Below are 14,688 nucleotides of genomic sequence, written 5' to 3' on the forward strand. Positions count from 1 at the left end.
AACTTCTATTATGCCTAAAGAATCAATTGAGCAAACTGATGTTTTTGATCCTATTACCTCTGAGGATTTACAAGTATACTATACTCCCAAAAGTGATCACATGCGGCATGCCTGGCTTCTCATTGTTTGTTCATTACTTGGTTAAAGGTGCCACTGAATGATTTCACACAGAATGACACAGTAATGAACTGTGCTCAAGCAACTGATACCAGTACTTCACTGATCAAAGTCAATAAATGCTGTCAAAAGAACACAGTGAAAAAGCTTTGACTAAAAGTTATAAGCTCACAATTAACAAACACTTTCTTGGATCATGTCTTGATTTGACATAGGTGTGGTCATGTTACACAAACTGTATATATGTATCATCATAAATGCTGTTGTTCTTGTTGTTGTCAGTTTAATGCCATTTTTCAGCACACAATAGGCTATACATGATACTCAGTATAACTGGTAAAAGAACAACAAGGGAAAAACCCCGTAAGAACCACCAACTCACAGGAAGCTACTGGCAAACTTTCTCACATACCCACAATGGCCAAGTCCAAGACTCAAACTCACATGGACAAACTTGAGATGGCAGTGACCATTTGTTGAAACTTACTTAAATTTTATTAAATGCATATGTTGTGAAAACAACGTTTCATGGTCTTTCCAGTTTTTCTACTTTCATACATATATAGTACAAGGGTCATGCTACCAGGCAAAGTGGGCAACTACGCAGCCAAAAATATGTAAACTTTGCATTATTCTACATGTATTAGGAAAAGGAAAACGACTCTGCCCTGTGATTGTTTTGACATAAAGTGAATCACTGTAGTGTATAGCTTTTGAAATGCTCCCTTGATCCAACCAAAATAAGTCTGTTCTGTATGAACCAGGTGAAATGCATTTCATGGAGGTGGTGATATCAACTGCACTGACAAAACGCACTTTTGCATATTCACAATACATATCTTAATAGCAGAGTGACCATTAGCCATTCCCCTATGTTATTTCTTATCACTTCCAGATTTCCAAAAAGTTATCAATTGATGATCAAAACAAACCAGCTTGTGTTTCAAAACTTGAAACAGCAATATCTAAACAAGAAATTGTGTTTAAGAACAGAATTGATGAAAGCACTTTTTGAATATATTTATCAGAGATTTCAACTACCAAGCAAGCATTATTTTCTTTACAAAATAAGTCTGAAACCATAAGTGAACATGTCAAGGGATAATAATGGCTGACACTGCTGCATCTAGGAAGTACCTATTCTTTAGACTGTCAGTTTTCAAAATCCAATGGGCACATCAATTAAGAAAATCAATTCATAGAAAGCAAAATCTAAATTTTATCTGCTTGAAGATAAAGCCAACAAATAAATCAGAAACATGAGAGCATGCTATGTTGTGGAATTTATAAAGCGGTGTAAAGTCAAGGTTGCTTTCATACAACACTCCTTTTTTTGTGAAAATATCAACAAAAAAGCAGCAAAGCAAATAATATCTAACCAATGCACCACCTAATTACCAGTACCTGGACAAATAATGAAATTATGTTTGCAATCCTCTCTGTTGACTGATTTAACAAGCTAAATGGACATATTAAGAAAATCCGTTTCTAAAAGCAGACACACCAATACGGCTGTGTGCAACTTTACTACGAAAGAATATAGTCCAGTCCACTTTAATGCTTCTGTTCATCATCAATGAATAGCTACGCGCATGTTTTATCAGCAACAATTAAATTAAAGCTCAAAGTTTTAATGTCAGTCCCTTATTTAAGGTTGATGTGCTCTTCATCTACATATAATGTATTTTGGCCATATGACTTCGCATGAGTACATTAAAAACAATATAATGTAACAAATTCTAACTGATAGGAGTACCTAGATTACATCATTTTAATTACAACTCACACCAGAACAAGCAATTAAATTGTAATAATTTTCAAAACTTCACCAAAAAAATAACAGTCTCAAAAATTCACATTTAATTTGGAATAAAACATGAAGTTGTAAAGTTCGGGGTACTCATCCATGTTAGTGACCACTGTGGTTTGAATGGATGAACACTATGATGTGAAGACACATAAGCTTTCATGGACATGATGATGTTATAGGCGGTTGTTTCAAATGTTACAACTCAAGGTCTTAAAATATGTAACAGAAAGAAGTGAAACCAACAATTTAAAGTAATGTCACCAAGCGATTTATTTCTATACAATACAAAGTGAAAATTTAAGAGACACAGTATTTTGAATGAAACCCACATACATGTAATCCTAAATACCCTATCACAAGTCCAAAAATTCAGAATGTTCCAAATGAATTCCAATAATCATGAATGTCCTGATATAACACAATGATGCAATCCAGAATATCTTTCAATGAGTTCACAATAATACACTGTAATAGGTATAAATCTAAAAGTCAATTAAAACTTTAGTAATTCCAAAGAATATTTGAAATAAGTAATTCCTCTTACATTATATCAGATAGACTGAGCCAAAACAGGAATGAATTATTTGTTTATTAAATCCCTATTTATACATTTTTACGTGATATATAACATAGGAATGAATTATTTGCTTATCAAATCCCTACTTATACATGTATGTACTTTACCCATAATGCACAGGATGTAAAGATTGCCAATGGATAAAGCTAGTCTAAAACGTAAACAAGACTGGCCTTGAACTCTTGCTATGTGAACATTCTGTTTACTTAAAATCATGGACAGAAGTTAATTATGTAAAAATTCTGTTTAATTACAATCATGATCAGAAGTTAAGCACACAATATAAATTAACTATACCTAACACAATGTAGCTAGTAATGTTTCTGAGAGACATTTTCTAGTGAATTTTTAGAAACAAACAAAAAATAAATACATGTATCTTGTTTGTTTGAAACCAACATCAACTACTGTATATTTAATGCATGATATGCATCATTTCTACTGACTTGAATAGTGACAAGATTTTAAACATGTTCATTATGGCAGCTATATTTAGGCTGGACTGGTACCCTTTTCATTCAGAAGCAACCAGATATCATAATAGTCTTCTGTGGAAACCCCATGTTGATATGACCATCCATTCATGAGAATTAGTGACAAGATTTTCAATGTGTTCATTGTAGCAGCTATATTTGAGATCAGATCAGCACCAATTATATTCAGGACTTACTAAAGATCATAATTATTCTTCGAGAGAAAACACCATGTGCCAATTTGAAAGGAGTAACAATATCAAGATTTTCAAAATGGCTGCTATAATGACAATACTAGAAGTAAGACTGGTTCCATTTTCAATCAGTAACAACTACACACCATAACAAGTCTAACAGTCAAAACCTAATGTTGATATGACTATCAGTCGAGGAGGAGTAGCCATAAGATTTGCAAAATAGTCACTGTGGTAATGATATTGTATATCAGATCAGCACAAGATCATCAAGAACAAATAAGAAGTGAAAACCCCATGCTAATACGACTTTCTATTCAGGAGAATCAGCAATAAATGGATTTTCAAGATGGCTGATGTGGTGGCCCTATTGGACGTCAGATCAGGAACATTTTCATTAGGGTCAATTAAACATAAGAAGTATTTCAGTGAAAACCCCATACTGATACAACCATTCATTACAGTGGAATAGCAATAACAAGATTTTCAAGATGGCTGCTGTGTCTATATCAGATGCATGGGCAGCACTATTTTTATTTAAATCCAACTAGCCATCATAAAAAGACTTATGGTCAAAACCCCATGCTCATATGACAACCATTCATCAGGAGTAGCAATAATTAGATTTTCAAGATGGCTGCTGGGGTGGTCATATTGGATATCAGATCAGCACCGTTTTCATTTAATGTTGGCTAGGCATCATATTAAGTTTTTTTTTTGTGAAAACTCCATTTTGACATGACCACCCATTTAGAAGAAGCAGTGATAACATGATTTTTAAGATGGCTTCCATAATTGATATCCACCGCAGAACCATTTAGGTCCAACTAGACAACATGATAAATCCTATTGTGCCATGTCAATATGACCTTCTGTTCAGCAGAAGAAGCAATAACAAAATTTCCAGGTTGGATGCCATTGTGTTCATACTGGATGTCAGACTAGCATCAATGTTGCTCAGAACCAACTAGACATCATAAGAAGTCTTTTAGTGAAAACCCCATGTTTCAGGAGTAGTAATAGCAAGATTGTCAGCCATATTGGATGTCTGGAGCAGCACCATATTTACACAGGACCAACTAGACTGTGTGATGAATGTAGTTTATGAATAGTGATAACAAACTTTTGCTAGTGGACTGATGGATGTCAAACAATGAACAATGGATTATGGACAAAAACACTAAAGTCCATCCCAAAAGCTCTCCTGGTCTATGATCATTGCAGCTATTATGTGGCAATGGATGTCAAACAATGAACAATGGATTAAGGACAGCACACTAAAGTCCATCCCAGAAACTCTCCTGGTCAGTACAGCTATTATGTGGCAACAAAAAGTTTGTTTTGTACGAATAAAGTGGACAAAGTTTACCACATGCTTCTGGATGTAACACTAAAGCATAGTATACTCACATGCAAGGAAACGTATTTGTACTGGTGGTCAAAGGTAGACTTTTGGGGGTTGGGGGAGGGTTGTGTCAAGTTCTAGTAATCAGCCTAGAACTATTTGGTACCTACATTTTGCATTTGCACTGAAATAAGCTCTTCCTCTGGATCCATAGTTTCTGCCTCTTCTTGGGGTGTGTGACCAAGTATACAACCACAATGATGATGATTAAGGTACAAGCAATCACTGATATCACTATGCCAATTAATGCACCAGTAGAGAGTCCTGAAATAAAAAGGGTCTCAAAAAAATTAAACTATGCAATGTACATAAACAAACTGTGTCTAGACAATCACAACTGTCAAACAAAAAAGGTATAAATAAAGATTTAGTTCATGAATAAGGAACAAACTTGTCAGTTTTACAGATACCATAACCAACTACTGTGTACATTATGATCAAAAAGGTGAATATGGAACTTTAGCTAGGTCTCAGTTAGGCCAGCCTCACACCACATCTGGTTTCAATTCAGATTCGACCCATTACGTCCTTTAGCAGTTAATGCAAAAATGTGTGATATGTTTAAATGTGTGACAGAAGGATATAGTAATAACACTACATAATTATGAAGAATATGGCAGAGGCAAAATAAACGTGCATATGAAACATGAATGCCCCACCTCTGTACCCAAAAAGTGTCCCTAGTATGAAGTGTAACTAAGGTGTGACTAAATGGACACAAGTACAGACAGACAAACAAGGGTAAAACCACATGCCCTAAAACTGTTGTGATGGGCCATATAAATAGCAGAACTTGTATTTTAATGTGTACATGTATATAAAAACCATTAATAAAACTAGCTAGAAATAGTCTTACTGAGCATGTGGCTTTTACTGCAGGTAATTAGTACTGATTTATGTAGAATGGGAGCTACTGAACACTAACTTTATACATATATAGTCTTTAGATGCTGATAATTGTGTATTTGACAACTTTCCCCATCCCTGTGCATTGTACAATATTCATTAACAAAGGTAAGATCTGTTTATTGAGAATCATCAGCTGATAAACTTAATCCCTAGTCTATCCATCCTTCTACTTCCAACTACATGTAAATCACTTACAAATATTTAATGGTTGTACAGCACTTCTCTCAAATATTGCAAGTTACGGGTGCAGAACTTATTCTTTTTCTACTTTTCAAATGTAATAATTTCAAGCTCCTTCTCTAAGAAAACAAACCTGGAATGGCAAATCTCCATGACATGTTTCAAACTGTTCTGAGCATTGGTAATAACTGATACATAATCATGGATTTCTTTTTCACCAACAATGCACAAAACAAAAATGTTATACCCCACCCCCCAAAAAAGACAAGCAAATTAAGTTATAAACTGCCATGCCCAGGTGATCTCGTCTATACTATCTAGCATCAGACAGATTCTCCACTATACATGGGTATATAAAAAAAATACAAAAGTAACTATGGCTTTTTTCAAATAAAAATTATGACAAAGAAGAATAGGAAAGTAAACTTCAATTCAGCAAACATAGCACCTCACCAAGTTTGTATAACTCTTTGTACATAGTAACAACCTCAAAAGATTTCTTTTAGGGTCAATCGATACTGATTATATAATGTATATTCATTGATGTGATAGGAAAGACACAGTACTAAGGACCAAACACACACACAAACACACATACATCATGCATTAACCATTGTTCGTATGAGAAAGAGATGTTCAAGATGAAAATTGTGATCTTCTGAAGCAAATGGTTGAATTTGTTTATGTAGCCAAGATATTAAAAGTTAACTACTTAATCATTTGTGAATTATGTCATAGACATTTTAGTAATAAAATATCCAGATGAGTATTACAAATAAATCCTTGCTGAATGTACGTTCCCTAAGAGCTGAAAATGCAGTAAAAGGCATCACCCTTGTTACCATGTAACATACTTGGCTAGTGAAGCTAAGAAACTAGTATTCAGTTGGACACTTACCATTTCCTGAATAGCACTGAAATATCTGTTCAAAGGCAAAAAGCGTTGTTTTTTATTATTATTTTTAGTTCTGATCACGCCCGGTACAAGAGTATTTGGTGTCCTAAGCTAACGTTCCATCTTGCGCCCCCCCCCCCCTTCCTTTTGGGGAGAGACATCGTTTCACTTTGCACCATATTCGTTAAATAATTGGTTTTGAAACAACAACACCCCCTAAACAACAACAATAACAACCCCGAATGGATCTGTAGAGTTGGGGCGCCGCTTATTCATTAGTATTGATTTAAAGCGGTACTGATTCTGATGGTCGTTATGACGGAATGGATGCCAACTGTTTAGTGTACAAATCGTTATTGGGACAGATTTTATCTATCTACCTTAAGACTACAAATGTGTTCCCGTAACGACCATCAGAACAAACGTAATAATAATCGGTGATACATGTATCCGTCTATCCCTGAAGAAACTCTGTCGGCTAGCCAATTATGTAGCTTTTGTTTAAATTTGTTTACCATACCTGGAAAGTCCATAGTCGTTGTGATTTTAAGTTGTACACTCCACCGTTAACGAATACTTGTTTAAAAGTATAACTTAAAAAAAAAAAAATGGCACGAACAGAAAACAGCAATCAACTTGCAACTGAATGTGGTTTGGCCAAGGTATTATTAGAAGAAGTGTACGTAATTGGTGTGGAATTTACAATCGATTATGAACTCAACAATGACCACGTGGAAATATGAAACGACGGCCAATTCCAGTTTAAGATAAAATTAAGCTGACTTTTTATTTTATTCACTATATCGCCATCAGGATGATATATATGCTTTAAAGTGTTTGAAAACTCGTATCTTGCACGAAACTACTCAATAGCATGTAGGCCTTAACGCAAATTTAAGAGCCTGTTTGTAAATAAAATAATTAATTTCAAGCGGTGTAATGGTAAACTCGACACACGTAAGATTTTATGAAACTTTAATACTGTGTGCACGACCTGACCCTGGCTTGTTTCAGTTTCATAATTCTCAGTATGCAGTGCCGGGTTACCAAAAAGGCAGAGTATGCACCGGCCTAGGGGCCCCACGACAACGGATCAAAATAATATTGATGAAACGTAATATGAAATAATTTGCTGAAGGGGAGGGGGGGGGGGGGCAAGATTTACACTACCCGAAGAGCCTAAATAAGGTTTAATCCAGCACTGTCAGTGTGTGCTATAAAACAAGATAATGCATATTAATATTCACCCATGGAAGTATTATTCAATGGTTTCTTTTCAGTCATTACGGCAGTTTAAGGGATATACTCACAGGGTCTCGCATCGTTACTTAAAATTGTCCTGTCATACATGTACTATACAATAACTACAAGGGAGGACATCTCTCTCATTTCAAGAACAACACTACCGCTCCGGTGGCCTAGTGGTTAGAGCGTCCGCCTCGGATGCGGGAGGTCGTGGGTTCAATCCCCGGCCGAGTCATACCAGAGACTTAAAAAATGGTACTAACAGCTGCCTCGCTTGGCGTTCAGCATTAAGAGGTTAGTGTTAGGACTGGTCCGCCTGGTGTCAGGATAATGTGACTGGGTGGGACAACATGCTACATGTCTGCGGCATGATGCCCCAGTGCTAGACATCACTATAAACTGCCACACTGCAGACATCGTAGCAATAGGACTGAAAAATTGTTAAAGCTACGTTAAAAATAAAAAATCACCTCACTTCAAGAACAACGCGCTGAATGATATACAACCTTCTCATTGGCCAACCGAAAATAAGTTATAAATAAATGCAGGGCGTAATTTTCTTTTACCAACGAGGGGACAGCATTCCATTCAGCGAAATCTCACTTGCATATTAAGCGGGCGCGATCACGGCCATGTCGAGCAGTAGCGTGGGAAAATGGTCTGGCATTCCTTATATGTAGCCAAACTTGGGATACACATACAAAGTCGAATGCCATCGGTACCAAATTTATTACGCTACGCGAAATGTAACTAACAGCGTTTATTCTTAAATGGGTCGAGCGAGAAAGGTGAAGTGTCCTCCCTTGTAGTTATTATACAGTACATGTATGACCGGTCAATTGTAAGCAACTATACGAGCCCATGTGGGTATAATATGATGCAGACCATGGGTCTAATACTAAACCACCACGAGGGCCGCATGCGGGCATTTTCGATGGCCCAAGGGCAGTAACACGTTTGTTATCTCTCATAACACCATGTGACGCCAATCATTATGAAGGCCACTGGACACTACTTGGACGGCCGCGTGTTTGAGACCCTGATGTAGACCAACAAGTATCTCTCCGCTTTTTTTCTGAGATGTCAGAAAAATAAGCGGAGACCTACCTGTTGGTCTAACTATGATGACGAAAACTGCTGAAGTATTGCAAACACGGAGTCGATCTACCCTGCATCAAGAATATCTTCGATTTCATGCGGTTATGAACTTTTCCACTGTACAAGTGAGACTTTGGATAATGTTGGCAGTCTTCCCATTGGGCATACAATATAGGAATATAACAAATGGATATGTGCTTATTTTAAATGTTCATGTAAATATAGGGTTTCAATATGTTAACGAATTTATCAAATGTAGTTATGCAACAAGTAAATTTGTAAATGCTGCACACATGTACTCATGATTTCGGAAGTCATGTGGTGAAAATAATAAGTAAATAAACTGGTTTGATCATTTGTAGTTCAGTTTCGTGACCAAAACGATTAAGAAATACATATACAAAGGTATGGATAACATTAAAGTGGGCCATGATTTTATATGAACACCGTTTTTATAAGCAAATGGTAAAGTGAGTGATCAATGAGGATATTATCTGCACTTGGAAACTACAATGCATATTAATCTATTTTTGGCCGTATACGTGATCTGAGGGTAATTGTGCTCGAGTGTGTACATGTGTATAGCAAGTGTATACTGAGTGACATTGCGTGTCTTCTTATATCTACAGGGGCTCGTGTCGTTGCTTACAAAGAACATACAAAACATGCATGTACTATATACAATCCATATCGCTGCTCACTACCTACATACAAATCAGAAGACTGCTGTATAATACATAATACGTGTATGATTTGTATAAAATTGTAAGGAATGATACGAACCCCCGTGTTTTATCTTCGTTTTTTCTTTTGGATTTTTGCATTAACGAGAGAGAGAGAGAGAGAGAGAGAGAGAGAGAGAGAGAGAGAGAGACCTTATGGTATTTCAGGATATTTATGTATTAGACAGCATGGGGAAGGGGTATCAGAACACTTCATGTGATGTCTTGTTGGTCCTAACTGAAAATGATTTATGCGTGTATTTATTAGGTAGATCCATACTGTGTGCTCAATTTTTGTCGGTGATTGAGGCTTGTGCCTAACTGATTGTTGTCATGAGTTAAAGACGTGTAATGGGTTTTCCAATGAAAACACTACTGCGTCGCAGGTCATGTGAAATATGTGTATACATGTATAGGACTTGGTAAGCTTTTATTCATTCCTGTTTTAAAATCAGTCTTTGTGACTGATCAGATTTTAAAGTTGTGTTCCATTTATAATTTGAGAGGAACTTATTTAAATTATTCGTTGGAATCACAAAGTACTCATTGAGATTTTGGACTAAAACACTACTTTGGAATAACTGAGGACTTATTCAAAGACAGCATGGCACATCAGGACATTTTTTTAAAAAATCATTCATAACATTCTATAAATCTGGACTTGTGATGGGTGAGTGTGTGATTTGGATTTTTAACGTAGCTTTAACAATTTTTCAGTCATATTGCCACGATGTCTGCAGTGTGACAGTTTATAATGATCTCTTGCACTGGGGAATCATGCTGCAAACATGTAGCATGATGTCCCCCCCCCCCCCCGTCACATTATCCTGACTCTAGGCCGACCAGTCGTAACACTAACCTCTTAATGCTAAACGCCAAACGAGGCAGCTGTTAGTACCATTTTTGTAAGTCTTTGGTATGACTCGGCCGGGGGTCAACCCGGAGCGGTGACTTGTGATGGGACATTTATAATTATTTGGAATTTAATTCACAATACTGTGTCCTATTCACTATGTATTCTTGGAAAATGACCAGTATGACCAACACGGCAGTCATCTTGAGAATCTTTTTATTACTCCTCCTCCTATATGAAAAGTCACATTCACGGTCATATTAACCCGAGGGTTTTGCCAGAAGACTTCTTTTGATGTCCAATTAGTCCCTAATTAATATGGTGCCTCACTGGCGTCTAATACTGCTGCTACAGTGATCACCTCACAATAATTTAATGCTACTTGTCCGGAATGGATGGTCATTATCAACATGGTGTTTTCACTAGAAGACTTCTAATGATGTCTATTTGGTCATAAAGAAAATCATGCTGATCTGATGTCCAATAAAATAATATTGCTGTGGGATTTTCGCCTGAAATCTCTTTATGACGTTCGTTGGCCCTAAATGACATGTCACTGATCTGACCTCCAATACGGTCACCAAAAAGGCCATTTTGAAAATCTTATCGCCAGTTTTACATGACTGGTCGCATATACAAAAAGGTCTCGTCACCAAATGACTTGCTATGCTGTCGAGTTGGTCCTAAATGAACATGGTTGTTGTTGTAGTGGGCGTACCGCCATTTTGAACACATCATCGGTTATACATATGAGCCAGTATATATGGTGGAGTAAAAACCTGGGAATAAGCATTCTCGCATACCCACGTTGGCAGAGTTCGAGAATAGGAAAGTAATATCAACATCGGTTTTTCACCAGAGGATTTCTAATGTGTTGTGTGTCCAATATTAAGCTGGCGCTGATCTGACATTCTGAAATTCTTATTATCGCTACTCTTAAATGGAGAGTAATTTAAATAAAGGGTTTTTATAAAAGATTTCTTACGGTATCCGTTGGTCTGAAATAAAAACGATGTAAACTGATCCTCAGCATGGCTACTATGTTGACCATCTTGAAAATCTTGCTGTCACTAGTCACTTGAATGGCTGCTTATACTGACATAGGCTTTTCACCAAAAGACTTCCAATGATATCTACTTGGTTCTAAATCAAAATGATTGTTGTTGTTTAACGCCATTTTTGTTCAGCGAACGATAGGCATACATGGTTGTTGTTTTGGGGCTTAACGCCATTTTTCAGCACACGACAGGCTATACATGGCGGCCAGTATTAATGGTGGAGGAAGAACTAGGGAAAACCCAAGCAAGTTTTCTTACATACACACTTTGGCCGAGCCCAAGACTTGAAATCACGTGGACCGAGGTGAAATTGCAGCTATTTGTAAAAGTGAGCACGTTAGAGCATTCAGCCACACAACACCAGATCCCCCTAAATGAAGATGGTGCCAATATGAAATCCAAAACGTTTCCTATAGCCTTTCACCTGAAAATCATGTTATCACTGAAGAATGTCAGTGACTGTCTGCACATCCAGCCAGTAGTGCATTATTCACTTCAATGACTTGCTATATGATAAACTAGTGGGTTCCCACTTGGGTATCACTCTTCCCTTATTTGTCTCTTTCTCTAGCATCCCGGTTTCTGTTTTTGAAAAATGCTTCATCATCAGGATTAATGTAACCAATTATTTCTGATTACGAACATAAGTAACATTAAAAAATTTCTGTCGCTTCCAGATCTCATTAACACATCATTTGTACATATGCTTCCACACATTGTGGACCATGCTGAAAGGAAGGCAGGATATGAAAACATTATCTTGACCTAAGCTAGGGATCTTATTAAACAGGAAATTCTCAATGTATTTAAGGGTGATTTTATTAATAATCCGACATGGAAATTTTATTGCTTATTGATAACATGATCTGTTGAAGGAAAATGGCTTGGTAATGCACAGCTTTCTTACAGTACAATCTAAATTTACCTGTAAGTATTACACAGATTTATCTTCTGGAACGTCATCATATCGTGTTAGTATTACGACTCTATGGTCATAAACTAAGTAACAGAAAGAAGCAAAACCAGCAAGTTTTGTAAACACAACAAATAATTTTGATATCAAAGTTATAAGACGATAATGTGAGAGGAACTTACAGTATTATTAACTGAATCCAAAATAATTCTAAAAAGTTCAAACCAAGTCCAAAAAATCGAATCTTCCGAATGAATTTCCTATCGTTGAATATACGTATCACAATGGCATTGTCCAGAACTCCTTTCAATAATTCACAATAGTCCAAGAATATTGCTCTAGTCGAATGAGCACTTTGTAATTGAAATGAATAATCCTAACAAATGACTCCCCTCAAATTATATAAACACAAAATCAAAAACATATGCAGACTTATTTAAAATATATAAAAGAATTCGAAATAGAAATGATTCCTAAATAAGAATGCATTGATTGTTCAGTTCTCTCCTTATATAATCTCTAAGTGTATATTATGACTACCTGTATATGTCGCAATATACCCCCACGTGAAAGAACATACTATTCAATCTAATATTTCACAATACCTGTTCACGTGACCTAACCCATCTGATGGGAAATAACTTAATTCTTCTAAGAATCCACCTATCCCAACAGCCAATGAGAAATGTGTGTGTGTGATTTGAATTTTAACCCCTTAATGCTGAGCGCCAAGTTAGGCAGCTGTTAGTACCATTTTTGTAAGTCTTTGGTATGACTCGGCCGGGGATCGAACCCACAACCTCCTGCATCCTAGGCGGACGCTCTAACCACTACGCCACCGGGCCAATGAGAAATTACCCAAAACTTGTCAACAGGTTTTATTGTTAGACATGACATCTTCTATTTATAGATCCAATGCAATCTACTGACACTGTAATATCTTAAAATAGAATATATACCCATGAACAAATAATTTATGTAATATCTTCTTTGTAGATTATTACTAACATTTACAGTCATAAATAAAATCTACACATAACAGATGCAGTAATGTACCAAGAGTTACCAAAAATATAGATATACATAACAGTGAGTACAAGTTTTAGAAACTACCAGTCATGTACTGGCATTGCCAAAAAATGAACAACTAAATATCCAGATGAGAATAATGTAATTTATTTATGAATGGTATTAATGGTGTTGTGGTAAAGAAAGTAAATGGTTCTTTCACTTTCATTCAGCTTTGGCTTTTTACAATTCAGTGTTTTCTTTTATTGTTCATTCAGTGGATGGCACAATAAATACAATACATTTTCAATGTTCTTCATTTCATTTAATTCTCTGAGTCCATTCGAAAATCAGTTTACTCTACCTTTCTCACTGTAGTCTAGAATTTTTCCCACACTGATTATTTTTTGTTTTCCTTCTGAAATATGGTTTGATTTCAGTGTTCATATATAGGAGGGCACTATAAATGGTCAGTTTTAATGTGTACGTTTTATGTTACTTGCTAAATCGCCCAATTTGATCTGGGACAGATTTATCTGACCGGAGACAAGAGTCAGTGTCTGACGTCATTAATCAATATTCCATTTGGGAAAACACCCATCCATGGAATAAAGGTTACTCGTACCCCATTGCCTGATGTGACTGAAAAATTGTTAAAGCAACATTAAAAATCCAAATCACACACACACACACAAGCGCGCGCATAGCTATGGGTTACCAGAATTAAGAACAGGGGAAACATCCAATGTGAAAATCACCAGAATGAAACAAATACATGTATATTCTTAAAGAAATATGTATCACTCATTTATTCCGTAAACTACGTGGAAGATTAGCATTAGCTAAAAGTGTAACCTTCGTTAAATAAAGTTATTATAATTATTAAAACAAATGATAACAGTTATTGGAACGATTTACGTAAATATTAGGCATTCAATTACATATGCATGATCTCTGATTATTTTGTAACTTTCATACTATATAATCCTGTTGAGAAAATATGTACAGCATATTTTAGGTAAAATAAAATAAACAACTCCACTTATGTAAATTGCGGTTACACGAGAGACTCTGCCACCCTTTAAATTTAACCTATCATCTCTGAATATAACAAAATGTTATTTTGCCGTGTTCCACTTTATATTTGTTGTGCTCTTATTTTTCCATCAAAAGTCTATCAAATAAAGGATTAAAAAAAGATGCGTTTGCAGTTTAAATTTATATACCCTAT

General features: G+C 36.0%; 1 protein-coding gene across 5 annotated transcripts in view; it reads right to left on the reverse strand.

Annotated features, from left to right (window-relative positions):
- The window catches only part of LOC149804629 (uncharacterized), a 52,712-nt gene that overhangs the window by 7,773 nt on the left and 30,251 nt on the right, over positions 1-14,688 (reverse strand). For all 5 annotated transcript variants that reach the window (XM_089942629.1, XM_089942661.1, XM_089942646.1 and 2 more), the window contains exon 5: positions 4,687-4,840. In XM_089942629.1, the coding sequence (XP_089798755.1) occupies positions 4,687-4,840 (154 nt within the window). The remainder of the gene's footprint in view (positions 1-4,686; positions 4,841-14,688) is intronic.

Source organism: Sinohyriopsis cumingii, chromosome 2, assembly GCF_028554795.1.
Source record: "Sinohyriopsis cumingii isolate HCF-2022 chromosome 2, ASM2855479v2, whole genome shotgun sequence".
In the NCBI taxonomy this organism is placed as follows: domain Eukaryota; kingdom Metazoa; phylum Mollusca; class Bivalvia; order Unionida; family Unionidae; genus Sinohyriopsis; species Sinohyriopsis cumingii.